Genomic DNA, 23,981 nt, shown 5'->3' with positions numbered 1-23,981 from the left:
CTGCGTTTCGATGGAGGCGAAACGCTCCCCCTTTCTTTCCGCGCGGTGGCTCAGTGATTAGGGCACTCGCCTAATGAGCTAGAGTATCAGGGTTCGAACCCGACCGCGGCGGCCGCGTTCCGATGGAGGCGAAGCGCTCCCCCTTTCTTTCCGCACGGTGGCTCAGTGATTAGGGCACTCGCCTAATGAGCTAGAGTATCAGGGTTCGAACCCGACCGCGGCGGCCGCGTTTCGATGGAGGCGAAACGCTCCCCCTTTCTTTCCGCACGGTGGCTCAGTGATTAGGGCACTCGCCTAATGAGCTAGAGTATCAGGGTTCGAGCCCGACCGCGGCGGCCGCGTTTCGATGGAGGCGAAACGCTCCCCCTTTCTTTCCGCACGGTGGCTCAGTGATTAGGGCACTCGCCTAATGAGCTAGAGTATCAGGGTTCGAACCCGACCGCGGCGGCCGCGTTTCGATGGAGGCGAAACGCTCCCCCTTTCTTTCCGCACGGTGGCTCAGTGATTAGGGCACTCGCCTAATGAGCTAGAGTATCAGGGTTCGAGCCCGACCGCGGCGGCCGCGTTTCGATGGAGGCGAAACGCTCCCCCTTTCTTTCCGCACGGTGGCTCAGTGATTAGGGCACTCGCCTAATGATCTAGAGTATCAGGGTTCGAGCCCGACCGCGGCGGCCGCGTTTCGATGGAGGCGAAACGCTCCCCCTTTCTTTCCGCGCGGTGGCTCAGTGATTAGGGCACTCGCCTAATGAGCTCGAGTATCCGGGTTCGAACCCGACCGCGGCGGCTGCGTTTCGATGGAGGCGAAACGCTCCCCCTTTCTTTCCGCGCGGTGGCTCAGTGATTAGGGCACTCGCCTAATGAGCTAGAGTATCAGGGTTCGAACCCGACCGCGGCGGCCGCGTTCCGATGGAGGCGAAGCGCTCCCCCTTTCTTTCCGCACGGTGGCTCAGTGATTAGGGCACTCGCCTAATGAGCTAGAGTATCAGGGTTCGAACCCGACCGCGGCGGCCGCGTTTCGATGGAGGCGAAACGCTCCCCCTTTCTTTCCGCACGGTGGCTCAGTGATTAGGGCACTCGCCTAATGAGCTAGAGTATCAGGGTTCGAGCCCGACCGCGGCGGCCGCGTTTCGATGGAGGCGAAACGCTCCCCCTTTCTTTCCGCACGGTGGCTCAGTGATTAGGGCACTCGCCTAATGAGCTAGAGTATCAGGGTTCGAACCCGACCGCGGCGGCCGCGTTCCGATGGAGGCGAAACGCTCCCCCTTTCTTTCCGCACGGTGGCTCAGTGATTAGGGCACTCGCTTAATGAGCTAGAGTATCAGGGTTCGAACCCGACCGCGGCGGCCGCGTTTCGATGGAGGCGAAACGCTCCCCTTTCTTTCCGCGCGGTGACTCAGTGATTAGGGCACTCGCCTAATGAGCTAGAGTATCAGGGTTCGAACCCGACCGCGGCGGCCGCGTTCCGATGGAGGCGAAGCGCTCCCCCTTTCTTTCCGCACGGTGGCTCAGTGATTAGGGCACTCGCCTAATGAGCTAGAGTATCAGGGTTCGAACCCGACCGCGGCGGCCGCGTTTCGATGGAGGCGAAACGCTCCCCTTTTTTTCCGCGCGGTGGCTCAGTGATTAGGGCACTCGCCTAATGAGCTAGAGTATCAGGGTTCGAATCCGACCGCGGCGGCCGCGTTTCGATGGAGGCGAAACGCTCCCCCTTTCTTTCCGCGCGGTGGCTCAGTGATTAGGGCACTCGCCTAATTAGCTAGAGTATCAGGGTTCGAACCCGACCCCGGCGGCCGCGTTTCGATGGAGGCGAAACGCTCCCCCTTTCTTTCCGCACGGTGGCCCAGTGGTTAGGGCACTCGCCCAATGAGCTAGAGTATCAGGGTTCGAACCCGACCCCGGCTGCCGCGTTTCGATGGAGGCGTAACGCTCCCCCTTTCTTTCCGCACGGTGGCTCAGTGATTAGGGCACTCGCCTAATGAGCTAGAGTATCAGGGTTCGAACCCGACCACGGCGGCCGCGTTTCGATGGAGGCGAAACGCTCCCTCTTTCTTTCCGCGCGGTGGCTCAGTGATTAGGGCACTCGCCTAATGAGCTAGAGTATCAGGGTTCGAACCCGACCGCGGCGGCCGCGTTTCGATGGAGGCGAAACGCTCCCCCTTTCTTTCCACGCGGTGGCTCAGTGATTAGGGCACTCGCCTAATGAGCTAGAGTATCAGGGTTCGAACCCGACCGCGGCGGCCGCGTTTCGATGGAGGCGAAACGCTCCCCCTTTCTTTCCGCGCGGTGGCTCAGTGATTAGGGCACTCGCCTAATGAGCTAGAGTATCAGGGTTCGAACCCGACCACGGCGGCCGCGTTTCGATGGAGGCGAAACGCTCCCTCTTTCTTTCCGCGCGGTGGCTCAGTGATTAGGGCACTCGCCTAATGAGCTAGAGTATCAGGGTTCGAACCCGACCACGGCGGCCGCGTTTCGATGGAGGCGAAACGCTCCCTCTTTCTTTCCGCGCGGTGGCTCAGTGATTAGGGCACTCGCCTAATGAGCTAGAGTATCAGGGTTCGAACCCGACCGCGGCGGCCGCGTTTCGATGGAGGCGAAACGCTCCCCCTTTCTTTCCGCGCGGTGGCTCAGTGATTAGGGCACTCGCCTAATGAGCTAGAGTATCAGGGTTCGAACCCGACCACGGCGGCCGCGTTTCGATGGAGGCGAAACGCTCCCTCTTTCTTTCCGCGCGGTGGCTCAGTGATTAGGGCACTCGCCTAATGAGCTAGAGTATCAGGGTTCGAACCCGACCGCGGCGGCCGCGTTTCGATGGAGGCGAAACGCTCCCCCTTTCTTTCCGCGCGGTGGCTCAGTGATTAGGGCACTCGCCTAATGAGCTAGAGTATCAGGGTTCGAACCCGACCACGGCGGCCGCGTTTCGATGGAGGCGAAACGCTCCCTCTTTCTTTCCGCGCGGTGGCTCAGTGATTAGGGCACTCGCCTAATGAGCTAGAGTATCAGGGTTCGAACCCGACCACGGCGGCCGCGTTTCGATGGAGGCGAAACGCTCCCTCTTTCTTTCCGCGCGGTGGCTCAGTGATTAGGGCACTCGCCTAATGAGCTAGAGTATCAGGGTTCGAACCCGACCGCGGCGGCCGAGTTTCGATGGAGGCGAAACGCTCCCCCTTTCTTTCCGCGCGGTGGCTCAGTGAATAGGGCACTCGCCTAATGAGCTAGAGTATCAGGGTTCGAACCCGACCGCGGCGGCCGAGTTTCGATGGAGGCGAAACGCTCCCCCTTTCTTTCCGCGCGGTGGCTCAGTGATTAGGGCACTCGCCTAATGAGCTAGAGTATCAGGGTTCGAACCCGACCACGGCGGCCGCGTTTCGATGGAGGCGAAACGCTCCCTCTTTCTTTCCGCGCGGTGGCTCAGTGATTAGGGCACTCGCCTAATGAGCTAGAGTATCAGGGTTCGAACCCGACCGCGGCGGCCGCGTTTCGATGGAGGCGAAACGCTCCCTCTTTCTTTCCGCGCGGTGGCTCAGTGATTAGGGCACTCGCCTAATGAGCTAGAGTATCAGGGTTCGAACCCGACCGCGGCGGCCGCGTTTCGATGGAGGCGAAACGCTCCCTCTTTCTTTCCGCGCGGTGGCTCAGTGATTAGGGCACTCGCCTAATGAGCTAGAGTATCAGGGTTCGAACCCGACCGCGGCGGCCGCGTTTCGATGGAGGCGAAACGCTCCCCCTTTCTTTCCGCGCGGTGGCTCAGTGATTAGGGCACTCGCCTAATGAGCTAGAGTATCAGGGTTCGAACCCGACCGCGGCGGCCGAGTTTCGATGGAGGCGAAACGCTCCCCCTTTCTTTCCGCGCGGTGGCTCAGTGATTAGGGCACTCGCCTAATGAGCTAGAGTATCAGGGTTCGAACCCGACCACGGCGGCCGCGTTTCGATGGAGGCGAAACGCTCCCCTGTCTTTCCGCGCGGTGGCTCAGTGATTAGGGCACTCGCCTAATGAGCTCGAGTATCCGGGTTCGAACCCGACCGCGGCGGCTGCGTTTCGATGGAGGCGAAACGCTCCCCCTTTCTTTCCGCGCGGTGGCTCAGTGATTAGGGCACTCGCCTAATGAGCTCGAGTATCCGGGTTCGAACACGACCGCGGCGGCTGCGTTTCGATGGAGGCGAAACGCTCCCCCTTTCTTTCCGCGCGGTGGCTCAGTGATTAGGGCACTCGCCTAATGAGCTAGAGTATCAGGGTTCGAACCCGACCGCGGCGGCCGCGTTCCGATGGAGGCGAAGCGCTCCCCCTTTCTTTCCGCACGGTGGCTCAGTGATTAGGGCACTCGCCTAATGAGCTAGAGTATCAGGGTTCGAACCCGACCGCGGCGGCCGCGTTTCGATGGAGGCGAAACGCTCCCCCTTTCTTTCCGCACGGTGGCTCAGTGATTAGGGCACTCGCCTAATGAGCTAGAGTATCAGGGTTCGAGCCCGACCGCGGCGGCCGCGTTTCGATGGAGGCGAAACGCTCCCCCTTTCTTTCCGCACGGTGGCTCAGTGATTAGGGCACTCGCCTAATGAGCTAGAGTATCAGGGTTCGAACCCGACCGCGGCGGCCGCGTTTCGATGGAGGCGAAACGCTCCCCCTTTCTTTCCGCACGGTGGCTCAGTGATTAGGGCACTCGCCTAATGAGCTAGAGTATCAGGGTTCGAGCCCGACCGCGGCGGCCGCGTTTCGATGGAGGCGAAACGCTCCCCCTTTCTTTCCGCACGGTGGCTCAGTGATTAGGGCACTCGCCTAATGATCTAGAGTATCAGGGTTCGAGCCCGACCGCGGCGGCCGCGTTTCGATGGAGGCGAAACGCTCCCCCTTTCTTTCCGCGCGGTGGCTCAGTGATTAGGGCACTCGCCTAATGAGCTCGAGTATCCGGGTTCGAACCCGACCGCGGCGGCTGCGTTTCGATGGAGGCGAAACGCTCCCCCTTTCTTTCCGCGCGGTGGCTCAGTGATTAGGGCACTCGCCTAATGAGCTAGAGTATCAGGGTTCGAACCCGACCGCGGCGGCCGCGTTCCGATGGAGGCGAAGCGCTCCCCCTTTCTTTCCGCACGGTGGCTCAGTGATTAGGGCACTCGCCTAATGAGCTAGAGTATCAGGGTTCGAACCCGACCGCGGCGGCCGCGTTTCGATGGAGGCGAAACGCTCCCCCTTTCTTTCCGCACGGTGGCTCAGTGATTAGGGCACTCGCCTAATGAGCTAGAGTATCAGGGTTCGAGCCCGACCGCGGCGGCCGCGTTTCGATGGAGGCGAAACGCTCCCCCTTTCTTTCCGCACGGTGGCTCAGTGATTAGGGCACTCGCCTAATGAGCTAGAGTATCAGGGTTCGAACCCGACCGCGGCGGCCGCGTTCCGATGGAGGCGAAACGCTCCCCCTTTCTTTCCGCACGGTGGCTCAGTGATTAGGGCACTCGCTTAATGAGCTAGAGTATCAGGGTTCGAACCCGACCGCGGCGGCCGCGTTTCGATGGAGGCGAAACGCTCCCCTTTCTTTCCGCGCGGTGACTCAGTGATTAGGGCACTCGCCTAATGAGCTAGAGTATCAGGGTTCGAACCCGACCGCGGCGGCCGCGTTCCGATGGAGGCGAAGCGCTCCCCCTTTCTTTCCGCACGGTGGCTCAGTGATTAGGGCACTCGCCTAATGAGCTAGAGTATCAGGGTTCGAACCCGACCGCGGCGGCCGCGTTTCGATGGAGGCGAAACGCTCCCCTTTTTTTCCGCGCGGTGGCTCAGTGATTAGGGCACTCGCCTAATGAGCTAGAGTATCAGGGTTCGAATCCGACCGCGGCGGCCGCGTTTCGATGGAGGCGAAACGCTCCCCCTTTCTTTCCGCGCGGTGGCTCAGTGATTAGGGCACTCGCCTAATTAGCTAGAGTATCAGGGTTCGAACCCGACCCCGGCGGCCGCGTTTCGATGGAGGCGAAACGCTCCCCCTTTCTTTCCGCACGGTGGCCCAGTGGTTAGGGCACTCGCCCAATGAGCTAGAGTATCAGGGTTCGAACCCGACCCCGGCTGCCGCGTTTCGATGGAGGCGTAACGCTCCCCCTTTCTTTCCGCACGGTGGCTCAGTGATTAGGGCACTCGCCTAATGAGCTAGAGTATCAGGGTTCGAACCCGACCGCGGCGGCCGCGTTTCGATGGAGGCGAAACGCTCCCCCTTTCTTTCCGTGCGGTGGCTCAGTGATTATGGCACTCGCCTAATGAGCTAGAGTATCAGGGTTCGAACCCGACCGCGGCGGCCGCGTTTGGATGGAGGCGAAACGCTCCCCCTTTCTTTCCGCGCGGTGGCTCAGTGATTAGGGCACTCGCCTAATGAGCTCGAGTATCCGGGTTCGAACCCGACCGCGGCGGCCGCGTTTCGATGGAGGCGAAACGCTCCTTCTTTCCGCGCGGTGGCTCAGTGATTAGGGCACTCGCCTAATGAGCTAGAGTATCAGGGTTCGAACCCGACCGCGGCGGCCGCGTTTCGATGGAGGCGAAACGCTCCCCCTTTCTTTCCGCGCGGTGGCTCAGTGATTAGGGCACTCGCCTAATGAGCTAGAGTATCAGGGTTCGAACCCGACCGCGGCGGCCGCGTTTCGATGGAGGCGAAACGCTCCCCCTTTCTTTCCGCGCGGTGGCTCAGTGATTAGGGCACTCGCCTAATGAGCTAGAGTATCAGGGTTCGAACCCGACCGCGGCGGCCGCGTTTCGATGGAGGCGAAACGCTCCCCCTTTCTTTCCGCGCGGTGGCTCAGTGATTAGGGCACTCGCCTAATGAGCTAGAGTATCAGGGTTCGAACCCGACCACGGCGGCCGCGTTTCGATGGAGGCGAAACGCTCCCTCTTTCTTTCCGCGCGGTGGCTCAGTGATTAGGGCACTCGCCTAATGAGCTAGAGTATCAGGGTTCGAACCCGACCGCGGCGGCCGCGTTTCGATGGAGGCGAAACGCTCCCCCTTTCTTTCCACGCGGTGGCTCAGTGATTAGGGCACTCGCCTAATGAGCTAGAGTATCAGGGTTCGAACCCGACCGCGGCGGCCGCGTTTCGATGGAGGCGAAACGCTCCCCCTTTCTTTCCGCGCGGTGGCTCAGTGATTAGGGCACTCGCCTAATGAGCTAGAGTATCAGGGTTCGAACCCGACCACGGCGGCCGCGTTTCGATGGAGGCGAAACGCTCCCTCTTTCTTTCCGCGCGGTGGCTCAGTGATTAGGGCACTCGCCTAATGAGCTAGAGTATCAGGGTTCGAACCCGACCACGGCGGCCGCGTTTCGATGGAGGCGAAACGCTCCCTCTTTCTTTCCGCGCGGTGGCTCAGTGATTAGGGCACTCGCCTAATGAGCTAGAGTATCAGGGTTCGAACCCGACCGCGGCGGCCGCGTTTCGATGGAGGCGAAACGCTCCCCCTTTCTTTCCGCGCGGTGGCTCAGTGATTAGGGCACTCGCCTAATGAGCTAGAGTATCAGGGTTCGAACCCGACCACGGCGGCCGCGTTTCGATGGAGGCGAAACGCTCCCTCTTTCTTTCCGCGCGGTGGCTCAGTGATTAGGGCACTCGCCTAATGAGCTAGAGTATCAGGGTTCGAACCCGACCGCGGCGGCCGCGTTTCGATGGAGGCGAAACGCTCCCCCTTTCTTTCCGCGCGGTGGCTCAGTGATTAGGGCACTCGCCTAATGAGCTAGAGTATCAGGGTTCGAACCCGACCACGGCGGCCGCGTTTCGATGGAGGCGAAACGCTCCCTCTTTCTTTCCGCGCGGTGGCTCAGTGATTAGGGCACTCGCCTAATGAGCTAGAGTATCAGGGTTCGAACCCGACCACGGCGGCCGCGTTTCGATGGAGGCGAAACGCTCCCTCTTTCTTTCCGCGCGGTGGCTCAGTGATTAGGGCACTCGCCTAATGAGCTAGAGTATCAGGGTTCGAACCCGACCGCGGCGGCCGAGTTTCGATGGAGGCGAAACGCTCCCCCTTTCTTTCCGCGCGGTGGCTCAGTGAATAGGGCACTCGCCTAATGAGCTAGAGTATCAGGGTTCGAACCCGACCGCGGCGGCCGAGTTTCGATGGAGGCGAAACGCTCCCCCTTTCTTTCCGCGCGGTGGCTCAGTGATTAGGGCACTCGCCTAATGAGCTAGAGTATCAGGGTTCGAACCCGACCACGGCGGCCGCGTTTCGATGGAGGCGAAACGCTCCCTCTTTCTTTCCGCGCGGTGGCTCAGTGATTAGGGCACTCGCCTAATGAGCTAGAGTATCAGGGTTCGAACCCGACCGCGGCGGCCGCGTTTCGATGGAGGCGAAACGCTCCCTCTTTCTTTCCGCGCGGTGGCTCAGTGATTAGGGCACTCGCCTAATGAGCTAGAGTATCAGGGTTCGAACCCGACCGCGGCGGCCGCGTTTCGATGGAGGCGAAACGCTCCCTCTTTCTTTCCGCGCGGTGGCTCAGTGATTAGGGCACTCGCCTAATGAGCTAGAGTATCAGGGTTCGAACCCGACCGCGGCGGCCGCGTTTCGATGGAGGCGAAACGCTCCCCCTTTCTTTCCGCGCGGTGGCTCAGTGATTAGGGCACTCGCCTAATGAGCTAGAGTATCAGGGTTCGAACCCGACCGCGGCGGCCGAGTTTCGATGGAGGCGAAACGCTCCCCCTTTCTTTCCGCGCGGTGGCTCAGTGATTAGGGCACTCGCCTAATGAGCTAGAGTATCAGGGTTCGAACCCGACCACGGCGGCCGCGTTTCGATGGAGGCGAAACGCTCCCCTGTCTTTCCGCGCGGTGGCTCAGTGATTAGGGCACTCGCCTAATGAGCTAGAGTATCAGGGTTCGAACCCGACCGCGGCGGCCGCGTTTCGATGGAGGCAAAACGCTCCCCCCTTTCCGTCTCCATGTCCTTTTATTCCCTCTAGCCGCAGCTCAGGTTTCGATGGCAGATGCCGCGGCTAGCAACGGCTTTTCCTTCCATTGTTATTAATGTGTAAGCATTGTATGGCTATGTTTGGAGTTTCGTGTCATCACGATAATAATAATAATAATAATAATAATAATAATAATAATAATAATAATAATAATAATAATAATAATAATAATAATAATAATAATAATAATAATAATAATAATAATAATAATTGGTTTTGGGGGAAAGGAAATGGCGCAGTATCTGTCTCATATATCTCATCACGATAGCGTTCGAATGAAATCAGTGATAAGAAAAAGAATGGTTGCATTAGATAAAGCATCAAAAAATCTCGCAGGGGAAATCATGAGGTGCATGTGGGGTAATTAGTGAATTAATTAGAGCAAAAAACAGGGCCGGAGCAAAGGTGGCACCAGATTTGAAAACACGGGAAGTGGGCGGAGCTAAAGCGTGGCGCCAAATTTGAAAAACCGGAAGTGTGGACGGAGCGAAAGTTGGCGTCAAATTTGAAAACGAAGCGTGGCACCAAGTTTGAAAACTGAAAATGGGCAATGATGGAACCTGCCGCGGTGGCTCAGTGGTTAGGGCGCTCGACTACTGGTCCGGAGTTCCCGGGCTCGAACCCGACCACGGCGGGTGCATTTTTATGGAGGAAAAACGCTAAGGCGCCCGTGTGTTGTGCGATGTCAGTGCACGTTAAAGATCCCCAGGTGGTCGAAATTATTCCGGAGCCCTCCACTACGGCACCTCCTTCTTCCTTTCCTCTTTCACTCCCTCCCTTATCCCTTCCCTTACGGCGCGGTTCAGGTGTCCAATTATATATGAGACAGATACTGCGCCATTTCCTTTCGCCCCAAAACAAATTATTACTAATTAATTAGTGATGGAACGTGATTAATTCAAGCAATTTGGAAATTTGATGAATTGACGTAATTTCAATCAGATGATCACGTGACCAGCAGGCGATTGATGATTAATCGATAAGGGTCGGAGGCAAAGAGGAGCGAGGAGGCGTCAATGCTTACGCATTCCTCCAATGCGGGTGCCGCAGTGATCTCATAATTTTTAAATTAAGAAATAGCCACTAAAAACAACACCATAACAAACGCAACTGAAGGCACTTCAGTCTGCTTACGTGGAGGATTGTGAAAGCATATGTTTTGAGGAAAGGAAACCTTTTTGACGAAAGCAAAGGGCGCCGTGCTCCGACATTTCGACATCTAGGTGGGCACCTCAACCCCGCGAAAGCATGACCTCTGCTCCATCATGAACTAATCACGCGCGCAGCCTGTACACATTTCTTATTGTGTAAATAGTTTGTGTATATTACATCCCCCCCCCCTATCCTCTCTTGCTCTCCCCTCACCTATTTCATTTCATTTCTCCATTCTGCCTACTATCCTTTATATCCGCTTCCCCAGCTCAGGTGCTTCAGTATCGATGGCAGATGCCGGGGCTAGCAAAAATCTTTTCCTTCCTTTTTACTATTATTTTAATAAACAACCACTAGCACCACCAATTTTCATCACAAGCTGTAAACACACATATGACAAGGGTTCAGCACCAAAAGCAAAAATGCGTGCATCGCGATCTGCCCCTTGCGCTGGAGGACGTGCGTGCGGCCATCCACGACCATCTCCGAAAGCAGCACCCCGACCCACGCATCGCGGGAGGTGAGCGCATCGACAGTGTCACCGGCTGTCGCGCACTTACACGGTCACAACGTGCAATGATCCTCCGCGCGCGCATTGGCTGCGTGTGGCCCGGGGAACGACGGGTGCGTCACGGAATCGCGACGAGTGATGTGTGTGACGGATGCGGTGCAGTGGAAACACTAGACCACCTGCTCCTTCACTGTGCCGCGTTCGCCGATGCTCGTCGCGATATGCTCGCGGCCTATAGGGCGCAGGGCATACTACCAGACTCCATCAAGACGCTATTGTGGCCGCAGGGCAGTGCGCACACTCGTGAGCGAACTTTGGTGAGCCTCTGTGCATTCCTCGAACACACGGGCTTGACGTCCCGTCTGTTCTCCGTCAGGTAGTTACACGCAGTGACCGAACGCTCCGCGAGTTCTACATTGAACGATTAATAACTGGACGCCCCACTCCAGTTGTAACCAACACAGTGCTGTGCGCGTGTGTGATTTAATTCCTCTAAAATGAACTAATCACGCGCACAACCTGGACACATTTCTTATTGTGTAAATAGTTTGTACATATTACTTCTCCCCCTGTCCTCTATTCCTCTCCCCTCACCTCTTTCATTTCATTTCTCCATTCTGCCTGCTGTCCTTTATTTCCGCTGCCCCAGCTCAGGTGCTTCAGTATCGATGGCAGATGCCGGGGCTAGCAAAAATCTTTTCCTTCCTTTTTACTATTATTTTTAATAAAACCACTACCACCATTCTACCTGCTATCCTTTATTTCCGCTGCCCCATCTCAGGTGCTTCATTATCGATGGCATATGCCGGTGCTAGCAAATATCTTTTCCTTCTATGTTATTATTATTTGAATAAAAACCACTTACCTACCTGGCTTGGGAAGGTCAAATTTAGGGACACGCGAAGAGCGGCTTTACCTAGCGTAGTGAATGTTTTGCAAAATCCTAAACCGTCAGCCATTTTTACCTTCCTTAATGACGTCATCGGAGGTGTTTTGGACTCCCGCACACGCGTCCGTTCCTAGCCCGAGTGAGAGCAACTTTATTGTTGGAGAGGAAGTCGGGGCACGCCCCTGGGTCTCCGCACGACCCCACTGCACTCAAGTGTTTATGTCCCTAAGGTCCATAGCACTGGCAGCCCGGCCGGTGGCGATTGTCTGCACGGCCGGGTCCTCCGAGCGCAGCAGGGCCTCCCAGTCCTCCCATGTCTTGAGGTCCTCTAGGCCGAACCATTCGCCTCTTTCCTCCACATCCTCTCCCTCTGCCCGGCGGATCCTAGCCCGAGCTCTCTACCTCCGGGTAACTGTGGAGACGCCCGACTGCCGGAACATGGACGCGTGTCTGCAAAATTATATGGAGGTTGCCATCACCGGATAAAAGTCTAAACAATAGGGAGGCAATCGCATAGCGGCGCCTCCATGCTGGGAACTTCGTAAGCCCGGTCTGGGCATATAATGTACAGAAAGATGAGAGACAAAACGATAAGCGCAAGCACTGTGGTGTGAGAGGGACCCTCGACCACATAATCTGAGAATGCGCTAGCTCCTCAGGGGGCTAAAGCAAATATAAATTGTAGAGAAACCCTGCTGCGGAGCGAGGTCCCTGCTTCACAGCAACAAGTCATTCACCAGGACGGGAGTAGGGGGGCTTCCCTAAGTTGCTATCATCATCTGGACATCGTTTCTCGGACGCCGAAAACCTTCATGAAAATGTTTTGTGCGCTCCTGCGGGCGATCACAGTCATCACATATGTAGCTTTTGGCCGCGCAGATAATGTACATATACATACTACACTCATAAGTAGTTCCTACTAAGATCTCATAAGCCCTGTCTACATGAACCCGATAGAGTCGAGTAGAGTTTGCTTGTCGGGTAAAAAACCAGTTGCCGGGTTTATGTAGACGCTGTCGGGTCGAGTAAAATAAGCGGCAGAGCGAGTCGAGTTAACTCGCCTGACCCGCCTTTCCAAAAACCATGTATACGCAGTCGGGTCAGGGAGTCGGGTAACAGGGAACTCTGGGAAAGATTTCGGTCATGTGATCAGTCGACCAAAATGGCAGCCGCCGTCGGTCCCCGCGCTGCTTCCACCCGACCGGGAAGTGGAATGTTTTCTGGGGCTATTAAATGAAAAAAAAAAGTGAGCGAGGCGCTGGACAGCAGACGCCAGCGCAACCAAGATGTGTTCAAAGATCTGCAGGCCGAAATGGCCAATCTCGGCTACCACTGGACGTGGCAGCAGTTGCAGAACTGCTGGAAAAATTTGAAGAAGCGATTCACGGCCGTGAGTATAAACATTCCCTCACCAGAATTTCGACACCCATACGGAATGATACGACGTTGCAGCACAATTCTGTCTTGTGTGACAGGAACGGTTGGAGCGAGAGAAGTGGAGCTGCACCGTCGGCTTGGAAGTGGTATGACCACATGAGCGCGCTGTGGGAACCCGCGGGCCAAAAACAGGAACCAGAAACTTGCACGATAACTGCGAACCTCGACGCTAGGCGCCGCTGCGATACTTACGCGCTTGAACAGAGTTCACGTAGACACCAATCGGGGCGAGTCAGAGGCGAGTCACCTAGCCCGACGCTGACTCTACCCGGTACTGTCGGGTTCATGTATACAGGGCTTCCAAACTCACCTGATTTTTGATTATAACGCTGCTCCTGAAGAGAGAGCTTGGCTGCATCTGACAGTAGTGCAATGTCAGGACAACCCGAAGCGCCGCTACAGCAAACTCGCCATCGCGCAAAAATTTCTCTTAATGTCACAGAGAGTGCAGACTCCACACGGAGCCTTATCAAGTGTCAAGATTTAACCAACCATGTCACACTGAACAATTTGCCAAAAACCAGACTCCTTACAAGCTGACCAACAGAGTAGTAACACGTACATGCACAGTCTAAACCAATAAATATAAAAGGCAGCTCACATCAATGCCATATCATACATTTTATCGGAAAGAGCGACCCATCCGCAAGGTAGCTGTTATTTTGATAGTGCTCTGATCATCATTCACGACGGCCTGAGACACGAAGATCGCTTCTAAACTGACGCACTGTCGCCAGCCGAAAAAAAAAAGAAATAATCTCCGCGGGGACTGAAGAGTGGCGGCACCCGGTGGCAACATAGGAAGCCATTCTGCCGTTTAGTCGCTCTCCTGACGAGATTACTCGGCAGACATGTCAGTAATTAAGTTACTGTAATGAAATTGCAGTAGCTAAATACTTTACCGGTAATTTGTAATATAATTATTAATTTTCTGGACTGCTAATTTAGTAACGTAATGAATTACTTTGGAGCAGTAATTTCAAATAAAAATGAATGTGGATTAGCTCAGCTAAGCCAGGATATATAAAGCGAAAGCTATCGGCGTTCATTGTGTTCATTGGCGTTGGCGTGGACAACGTTTGACTCCGATGAATTGGAGGAAAGGAGGGCGCATAACTGGCTCCCTGGGTCAGTGGACGCCTCAGTCGCGCTTTGAGGTACGTGGCCGTGATGAGAGAGAGATGTTGGCTGCGTGCATTAGCGCTGACAACGTTGTGCTATCGCGGATTCAAATAACAGTCGCCCGCAAAACGTCCAATAAGTTCGTGCCAGCAGCTTGGCGCAAATTTTCATTCGCAAAGCGCGCTCATCGTCAGCACGCCGTCAAACACCTCTCTCTTGTCCAAAATGAAATGTGTCCTCCGTTTAGGCCTCTGCGCATTTTATGGCTGGCCACCTGTGCGTGCGCTGCAGGTCCAGAAAAACATTGTTGGATACATTTTTCTCCTTGGCATGCGGCATAACCGCTTATTTCGTTAAGAATTCCACAGGGAACGAATGCCTCTATCGCCTGTAGCGTAATGGCACTGCTAGTGTATCATGCGGTGCTGAGGTTCGAATCTACTCGTCCACATAAACCCCCGATAGGAGCAAGTTGCTTCAACATGCGCGGAAAAGAACTCCAGCTTGCTTCACGAAAGAGAACTCAAACCGATGTCTTCTGCAAGAGGCGTATACGGAAGGCGTCTTCTTGCAGCACTGCGTCTACAGATGTGCTGTGCAGTGATATTGAACAGCAATACGTTCGATAACTCGCGTGTTTGCCGTATTAAGCGTTGGAATCGGAGTTGGACATAAGTTGAGACGGGCAGGAAGCCTATCAGGCAAGAACGAGAAGAGGTCTGTATCGCGAGCATGCTATCCACACCCTTCCGTGTCTCGTGCGTGCATCAGTCCCCTCCGTGCAGACAGGAGGAGACTTGCCAAGTCCTATAGCCAATGCGCAGACCGAGACTCAGCTCAGCGTAGCGTCCCCCATCTTCTTCTTTCACAGCTGTCGGTGGTCATAGTGTACTTGTCCACCCTGCTACTGTGCGTGCTGTGCGCAGCCGCAATGGCTCAGGACGGCGCCCCGCTCGGCCTCTGGGCCTGCTTCAAGCCGGACCCCTGGAAGCTAATCGACATCAAGGTGCGTGTCCTTAACCAAATGCGCCAGACTCTTAAATGCGCAGCTCAAGATGTATTCACTACATCATTTTGTCAGAAGTCTAGAGGCCAAAGGTGTTTACTTATGTGTCATGTTGTAAGGGTCGCTGTGCTTCGCAAGCGTTCGAACTCCTGATGTTTAGATGAGCTTGCGTTGTCAGCCCTCCCAAAGTTAGGACTTCCACATACACTACAAGGCTGCCCTTCAAAGGATTAGAACCAAACTCGAGCTTGCGTTCTCAGCGCTCCAAAAGTTAGGACTACAAAGACTAGGGTTTCTCGATTGGCCATGGAGCGCCGAGAGCGCATCCAGGCACCCTACACCACACGCTGCAAGGGTGCCCCTACAAGGCTTAGAACCAAACTCCTTGGGCTCAGTAATTTTGACACAGGCTGTACAGTAAAGTTGAGCGTAGACCTACTAGCCCAAAACGTACCTTTGGCCTTATGGGATGCAAACAGCAGCGCTAACTTGTTGGCTGCGGCCCTCTCGAACTAGTTAGAGAAGGCAGCAAAGTAAAGAACTGCGTCACGACGTGTGGACAGATTATTTTTGGACTAAAAAAAAAGAAGAAACAGTAAAAGAGCATTCCTACCAAAGCGGCTAGGGGAAAGGGATAGTGTAGAGAAGCACTGTGAAGGCTATCGGGGAAGGAGAAGCGGCGCGCGACCTGTGTTGCGCGACAGCGCGGCAAAGAGAAAGCAAGGGCGGTGTGTCCGCCGCGGCCGTACGGGCGTAACGAAACAATTGCGAAACAACACAACACACAACACAAACAAGCAAGGGCGGAGCAAAACAAGCAGAGCACATTCGCCAATACGACAGTTAGCGCTGAGTCTAGTGCGTGCTTTTCTTAAAAAGCGTTTGCAAGTAACTTTCTCGGCAGCTATAATAATACCGAATAAACGAATATTCTGCTTATATTTATTATATTTGGACCCACGATAGGAAAAGTTTCACCTTAGAGCATTGATTGCGCAACGATCAGTTACCCGGCAAACAATTTTAATTATCCTAATATATCTGCACATTATCTATCGTAAAGTGAAGTTTTCTTATAATTGAGACGAAATTGTACATAACTGAAGCGCAAATTTGTGCGCAATCTCGGCGTGCGTTCACAAGAGTGAAGCCGCGTTGGGTTGGCCTTTGAGGCCCCGAAACCAGAGTGCTGGATAACAGAACACGATAGTCCACGTGTGTGGAACACGTCCTGGCTAGCAAGTTTATCTTAAGCAGTCCCATGTACACAGAGGAACCCAGCAACTCAAAAGCGACGCCTCATTATCTGTGAAGCGCTGGTAGGACGAACTATTCACGCGTCTCGAAGTTTTTACTGATTTTTCGTCGCACGAGGGGACCTTGTATTTCATCGCAATCATTTAAGGCAGTTCAGTTCTTCCGGATATGAAACCGCCCACATTCTCCCGACTATCAACGAAGTGCGTTTACCAGTTCAACTAGCCCCAGCTCTCGTTCATTGCGTGCGTACAGCAATCAACCCTTACACAGCCTTCCCTTGTATACACCTCCCTCTTTTACCTTTCTACCCAGCGTCTAATGCATCCCCGTCGCCGCTACTCTTTCGCAGACTTGGCACTCGGCATCGCGGCATATGTTCTACAGCTTGAGCCTCTCGTGTGGCACTGTTACGTGTTTGGCCAGCTACAATGACTTCCAGGCCAACGTTTTCGAGTAAGCAGAAACGGCGGTGCTATATAAGCAGTAGAGTAAAACGCATGTTAAACTGCAATAAGGGTGCAATTACTCATCAGCATCTGCCCAAGCGCAGCCATACGGCTACAAAGGAAGGCTATACTGCTTTAACCGAAGCTTTATACCCGTGCTACACGGGCGCTTCGAATGCCTTCCAACCGAATGTCGTTCGGCTCGAATGCCGAACTTAAATTCATCCTGTTCCGGGGTTCGAAACCCGGACCAAGAAATACTAACAGGTGTCAGGCCGAAATCGAATTGACCAACAACTCGAAGCAGGAACGGTGTTAATTCTACCTGTTTAAGGGAATCCTCCAAAGCGGAATAAATTTGCGGTAAGGAAGCAATCTCCGGGACCACCTCCAGGACAGGCGGTAGTACAGGGTTCGCACCCCTGACCAGGACAAATTTTTCTTCAACTGCGAAGCTGCTGTGAGCGTTTTCCTTTGCAGCCATATGGCTGCGCTTGGGCGGATGCTTATGAGTAATGGCTCCTTTATTACAAATTTACTTCACTTTTGGAGGGATTCCCCTAAACATATTGGGCTAAACTGAAGATCAAAGTTTGGATTGCACAATGGTTCTCACCATTTGGGCTTGAACGCACGCGATCCACCGCAGTGGCAAAGAACGATGGATAACTTTAGCAGCCCAGCTGCATTCTGAATGGTGGTTTGTACTTAGGGCTAAAGCGGTTACTGTGCCGTTGTTTTGCTTGCTATGTGAGTCGGCAGAAATCGATCGGCCGCAGACTTAAACACCTTTTTGATCACTCGATAATGTGTGATCAGAAGATAGAAACGTTCGAAGAAATCATTTTTTTGCCTATAAATATTTACTGGTCCGGAGTTCCCGGGTTCGAACCCGACTGCGGCGGCTGCGTTTTTATGGAGGAAAAACGCTAAAGCGCCCGTGTGCTGTGCGATGTCAGGGCACGTTAAAGATCCCCAGGTGGTCGAAATTATTCCGGAGCCCTCCACTACGGCACCTCTCTCTTCCTTTCTTCTTTCACTCCTTCCTTTATCCCTTCCCTTACGGCGCGGTTCAGGTGTCCAACGATATATGAGACAGATACTGTGCCATTTCCTTTCCCTAAAGACCAATTATTATTGCCTATAAATATGTGCATATTTTGCTTCAGTAATCATAGGCGCGGTTCAGGTGTCCAACGATATATGAGACAGATACTGTGCCATTTCCTTTCCATAAAGACCAATTATTATTGCCTATAAATATGTGCATATTTTGCTTCAGTAATCATAGGCACTCTGATGAGCGTGCTGCTTTGCAGCAGTCCACCACATCCTCTTGGTTGAGTTTGTATAGTCTTTGTCACAAGTAACCAGACAACGGAGCTTGTTTCTCACCCGTATAGGGGAGCCCTTACGACATCCCTACAATAGGCCTATATGGGAGTAAAAGGGGAGTGGGGTCCCCCTTTTATAACACGCCCTCCCTTTTTGCTCCTTTGTGTGCAAAGACCAAAAGGTCCAGAAAGGTGAGGACAAGGGTTATTCGTTCATTACACATATTTAGAGGTTAAGGGTTACCGTAAGTGTTCCGCTACACTGATAATAAACAAACCCAGTAGATTGGCTCCTTCTGGCAAAGAAGGTACCTTTTCCCACTTCGTGTCTGCCCTTTCCTTGTTTTCTTAGCCCGAAGGCGCCAAGGTGATCAAGTTTCATTTTCTCTTCGTCGTACGAAAAGGAGAGGGGGGGGGGGGGGTGATTCAAAACGAAGGGGTTACAGATAGGCGTGTGAGCAAGTCTCACAAAGAATCTGAGGACAGTCAACTGAAGTCGCTCGATAGGTACACAATACGTGCTGCGCATCAGTTTCTAAGGCCAGCAAGTGCTGCACAGATGAGCGCACCGCTCGGGCGCCAGTAAAATGGCGTCACCACTAGTGGCGAACCACCAGTAAAAGAGCCACCTGAGCAGCCTCATATATTCCTCCTCGAGCAGGGTAGGATGTCGGAGAAGGGGAAACGTGCGCGGAAAAACGAGGGCGCGAGCACGCTCTCTGATGGAAGCAGAGGTTGTCAGCTGAATACGGGGTGAAAGGGTTAAGGTTGTTTGGCCGTTGTTTGGCAGCTCCATGAAGCTGCCCGTTTATGCGGTTAGTAAGTTTACTGAATCACGTAGTATTACCGAGGCCACACTTGACCCGGTCTAGAACAGAGGCTCCAAAAATATTTTAATTTTCTTCTCGTTTCTCGCCTAACACACACCTGTTACCGCAGTACCGAGAGCCCGCCCACCGCCGCTGAGCACGCGCTGATTGGTCCCGATGCTGCAGACGCGCAAGCAGCTGCCTAGGGAGCCTTCATGTGCTTTTCCCTACAGATAGATAGATAGATAGATACTTGAGGCCTTGCCCTTTGTAACGGGTGGGCACCACTAGGTTGGGCACCCGGACCAAAAAAAAAAAAAAAGATGGAAGCGCACAAGGAGAAAAAGAAAGATAAAACGCACAAAAAAGGAAAAAAGAATTAAAAAACAAAAAACACGCAAATGCTAAAGTCAGGAGCTGCCGGCTGCCTGGCGCCATCTGGTGCCGTGAAGGCGATTTACGCGCCCGCATTAATAATAATAATTGGTTTTGGGGGGGGGGGAAAGGAAATGACGCAGTATCTGTCTCATATATCGTTGGACACCTGAACCGCGCCGTAAGGCAAGGGATAAAGGAGGGAGTGAAAGAAGAAAGGAAGAAGAGGTGCCGTAGTGGAGGGCTCCGGAATAATTTCGACCACCTGGGGATATTAGCTGCGCGCGGACTCCCGGTACCGGTAACACGGTGTGCTAAAGGTACCTAATGGGACAAAGAGGCGAGCTTCGCAATCCTAAGTCGGATACGATCCACAGCGAACACAATTAATGCGAAAGGGATGTAGCTTTCCTTGACATCATGAGGAAAAGAACCACACAACGGCATAAATGCAATGCAGTGGCCACACGCTGATGTGTCCCTATAAGCACATCTGAAGCTCTCTCGGTTGAGAAGGGCGTGAATAACGTTCTCTTCTGCGATCACTTTTCATTGCCGCAACGAAAGCCACGTGATGAAGGCCAGCTTGGCAGACTTTGGGTACAGCATGCTGGCCACCGTCTTCGTGTTCGGCCTCTACGGCAGCCTGGCTCAGTCTTCCCAGATGGAAGTCGGCGACGTGGTCACCCACGGTGCGTGCATTCGAGCTACGTACGTTTTTGCACGAATGACAACTTGCGAGGCATCGCAGTTCGAGCACTGGTTTGCTTTCCTCCGTACTTCGCTCATGAACAAGCGCGAAAGCGATAAAATTATGTAGCATACAACTCAAGAACTACTGAGAACATATTGAAGCAGTATGCAGGGCAATGCATACTACTATATACTCTAACGGCGTGTACCGCACATTCTGAAGGATATTCAATCCGCGGCTAGCCTACTGGCAGTTACAACGGCCGCTTGTTAATGCCCCATATCGTTGCCATTTCATGACTTACGCACTGACGTCGCAAAGAGCGTCCTACTGGCTAAGTTTTTAAACACCTTGAGGCGTTTAACGCCGTAAGATAGCTGACAAAATGCGGAACAGGTAGCATAAAGGTAGGCGATGTGCCCAGTTTACAGAAAGAAACTAGCTTTTTAAAGTTCACCGTTAGCTTACGTGGCTTGGGTGGTGTCTGTGAAAACTTCATGCTAGGTCGAGATATAGTGGCCACGGATCGCGCTCTGAAATAATTCCTATACTCCCCAGCTGCCGTTCTTTAGCTGCTTGGTATTAAGGAGGGGGGGGGGGGGGGGGGTAAAACTGGAAGAGACGGGCAGTGCCCGATTTGTTTAATTTCTCTCTTGCCGAACACGGTTGCCACCACAAACGCTCGACGCAGGCATTGACTTCGCGTTTGTCGGCTTCCCGGAGGCGATCAGCCCCCGGTCCAACCAGCGGCTGTGGTGCTTCGCCTTCTACCTGACGCTCTTCATCCTCAACCTGGGATCGCAGGTATGCGCTGCTTTTTCAACCCCCCCCCCCCCCCCCCCCCCGCCCTCGTCCGTCAGTCACCCTCCTGGCGGAGCGGGGGCTGTAACCGTCAGCCTAACCCCGAGGGTATGAAAACGAGCCAGGAGGTCGGAGGAGGGAGAGAGAGAGCAAAAAATGCCAGGGTGCACTTATGTCTGCCTAGGTGAAGTAATGCGAAACCATTTGTTTTTACTGCGCATCCTTCCTCCCTTATAATCGTCCGCCATTTCGCCTACGCGCCTACGCACGCTCCATCTGCTGGACCGGCACCGTACATTGCAAGAGGGGGTTTTCATTGGGTGACGCATGATGGCGTCACGACTGCGCTTTTATTCAGTTCGTGCGGACACGCCCTGTCCACAACTTCCGTCCGTAGCACCTGTCCACAGCTTTCGGTGACGCCATTCATAAGCCAAGAAATGCTTTCGCATTAAAGAGCGAGACGCAGCGATCTGGTTGGTCTCCGTCGTTTGCACGAGCCCATAACGAGAAGCCGTTGTGCTGTCGCTGCCTTCTCCGAGCCCTTGTACTGCCATGTAAATATTGTACATAAAGACTTGTCAGTTTGCTACGTCGTCGGCTTTCTTCCGTTGGCCTGCCCATGCGTGGGCGCCACGTAGACTGCTAGGGAACTTGGCCGCTCTACCGTGACGACCGCAACGTCACCACAGTGGCGACAGAGCTGTGGTGCTCCATGTCACAACACTTTATGGGCTGTCCTCGAGACCGTCCACTTACGATCCTGATGTCCCTCGTGAGTAATGCCCGCGCGGATAGCAAGCCCACAAATGGCGCATTGCGGAACACGACTACTTCCCGGACCACACCACCTTTATGGTCGGCCGGCATAACATTATTATTTGCCAGTCTGTGAAAGCCAGAGTCTCCTACTTGCTGTAAGAAAAGAAAAAAGAAGAAGACACTGCCGTATAATTTTCTGTCCACTCAAGAGAAGAAATCAGAGCGACAAACGCCCCCCGACAGATGTGCCGAGGAGCCAAAGAACTTTCGTCGACCGGACGTATACAATTCCTGTTGTCGAAAAGTCGGCTTGCGGACGGAGGCTTCCCTGCCGTCTGTAGCTCAATTTTTTTTTTCTGCAGACAATAGCTTCTTTACTGCACTTTGTCTAACTTAGTGCATAGGAACAGAAGGGACAAGCGCCGGCCTCTTGATCCATCCGCCAAGCTAGTGACATCTATGCGAAGATTCGCATCCAAGGAGCACATGCAGATTCCGACGAGCCACCGTATCACTCCCAGCAAGGAAATCACCTTCTGATATGGCAGACGTATAAGTGGCAGCTACGTACTTTATAGCTCGATGCAATCGCTACGTGGCCGGACCGGCTTTCGAGTAACTTGGTTTTCCTGATTCTCCTTCTACAGCGTTAGCTGTCCTTATCTGGTTACTAAAAATTGTGGCGTCAGTGGCATTGTCCGCATAGCCATACGGGCGCCCTCCGGAGAGACCGGTGCACTCTGAACAGAAGGGAGTAATAAGGGGAGTAAGCTGTCATCTAGCGCACTCTCTATTAAAATGTAGTGCACTAGAGGACAGCTCACTCCCTTTTTACTCCCATATAGGCGTATTCGTGTTTAGAGTGGGGGTGCACCACCTGCACCGTATTTTTGCGTATTTGGCGTCGGCATCCGCAAGCCCACAGCCGGACACCCACGGGTAAAACCACCTCCGACGTACGAGCATAGCACCTCCCGCACCTCGCAGCGCCTCCCGAATATGACCACTGGGCCTCCGCTTCAGTGGACTGGTGTTTAGAGCATTACTCATTTAATTAACTGCGTAACTATCCTATAGCTAATGCACAAATTCTAATATGTATCCAGTTCTTGGCAATAACAAGCCACCCAGTGCCATGGATCATTCGCGTTATTAACGGTGCTTGATTTTGGTCGCTACCTCAGCTACCGTTGCCCATTTTGTGCAACACGGGAGTGACGGGCCGGTCTTGCGTGCTATGTTCAGGTCTGCGTGGTCGAGGGTTACATGCGCAGCCTGAAGGACACCTGCCTCTGGCTTCGCCAGCGCTCGTCACTGGCGGCAGTGCTTGGAGGCGCAGGCTGCACCATACTCGCAATGCCCCTGGCTTTGCAGGTACGAGGCGCACGTGCTTATCTGTGAACACAACCAGATGTGTACTCGCGGCGCATCGCTCGAATGCGCTGCGGAATATGTACCCACAAAGTCACCGCAGGAGCCATGGGAAAGAAACGCGTAGCTATGCGCTGTGGAAGAAACTGCGAGCAGACCAAAAAGAAAAAGAAATATGACTTTCGTCAAGAAAGCATGGCAGTGGAAAAAAAAATCGGTCATGCATCTTACTGAGGAACGGTGACTTGTGAGTAACGGGCTGTTTTGGTTATGTTTAGTTCAAGTGACTCCGCAGCCGTTTCGTTGCTATTTTGGTTGTACTGCCCAGTACTGTCGCTTGGCCGCGGAACACGTAGATAGGCTTGCAAGCGACGTATCCTCGTCTCGCAACCTTCTGAAGGGCGGCACTAGAAACGCTGAAGCTCAGTGAGAAAGTGAGAAAAAAAAGGCAGTGTTACGCTATCGCTGCGTAAATCTTTAGACTGAGCGAAAGCCAGGCAAACAGCACTAGCGCGCAGCGCCGCCTTCTCTCTCTGATGCCTCATATCACTCCTAGTATCTGTGTTGTGACGTCACTACTCTGTCGTATCCATAGCGCTGAGGTCATGCAGCGTATACGCCAGCGCCTGCACACGCACCTAAGGAAGCTCTTTCAGCCTTTATCAGCGTGGGTATGACGTAGACGCCTGTATGCGCACTCATTGGTGCACCGAGCGCTGGCGCATATGCTGTTCACACTTCTCCCCCTCTACAGCAGTTTTTGCAAAGCAAGCGAGGGGAAAGCAAGCTCATTGATCCCTCACCTGTGCATTCGTCATCATCCTCATCTAGCTTGACTTTGGGCCACGAACAGCGACGCAAGCGCACAAAATCTCGCTAGGATGCACCTGCAGCTGACCGCTTCCTTGTGATAAGGAGGACAAAACCAGATTAGACACGACACCATGGAATACGTGCACAATTGAAGTTTGTAAAAAACTTCGGATGCTCCTTAAAATGAGCTTTTTGAATGAATGTTGTCTTGTGCAATGTGCCGTTTTCGCGAACCTTTAATGCAGGCTAGGGGAAAACAGTACAATACCGTCGACAACTTGAGCAGAT

General features: G+C 53.8%; 1 protein-coding gene across 1 annotated transcript in view; it reads left to right on the top strand.

Moving 5' to 3' along the window:
* LOC144124297 (sodium- and chloride-dependent neutral and basic amino acid transporter B(0+)-like) overlaps positions 1 to 23,981 on the top strand; it is a 46,609-nt gene that overhangs the window by 19,453 nt on the left and 3,175 nt on the right. Inside the window, exons 8-13 of the mRNA XM_077656932.1 lie at positions 14,894 to 15,028; positions 16,638 to 16,741; positions 18,243 to 18,260; positions 19,820 to 19,944; positions 20,638 to 20,750; positions 22,755 to 22,883. Of these exons, the coding sequence (XP_077513058.1) occupies positions 14,894 to 15,028; positions 16,638 to 16,741; positions 18,243 to 18,260; positions 19,820 to 19,944; positions 20,638 to 20,750; positions 22,755 to 22,883 (624 nt within the window). The remainder of the gene's footprint in view (positions 1 to 14,893; positions 15,029 to 16,637; positions 16,742 to 18,242; positions 18,261 to 19,819; positions 19,945 to 20,637; positions 20,751 to 22,754; positions 22,884 to 23,981) is intronic.

Source organism: Amblyomma americanum, chromosome 3, assembly GCF_052857255.1.
Source record: "Amblyomma americanum isolate KBUSLIRL-KWMA chromosome 3, ASM5285725v1, whole genome shotgun sequence".
Lineage (NCBI taxonomy): Eukaryota > Metazoa > Arthropoda > Arachnida > Ixodida > Ixodidae > Amblyomma > Amblyomma americanum.
This window is presented reverse-complemented; position numbering and strand designations above follow the sequence as displayed.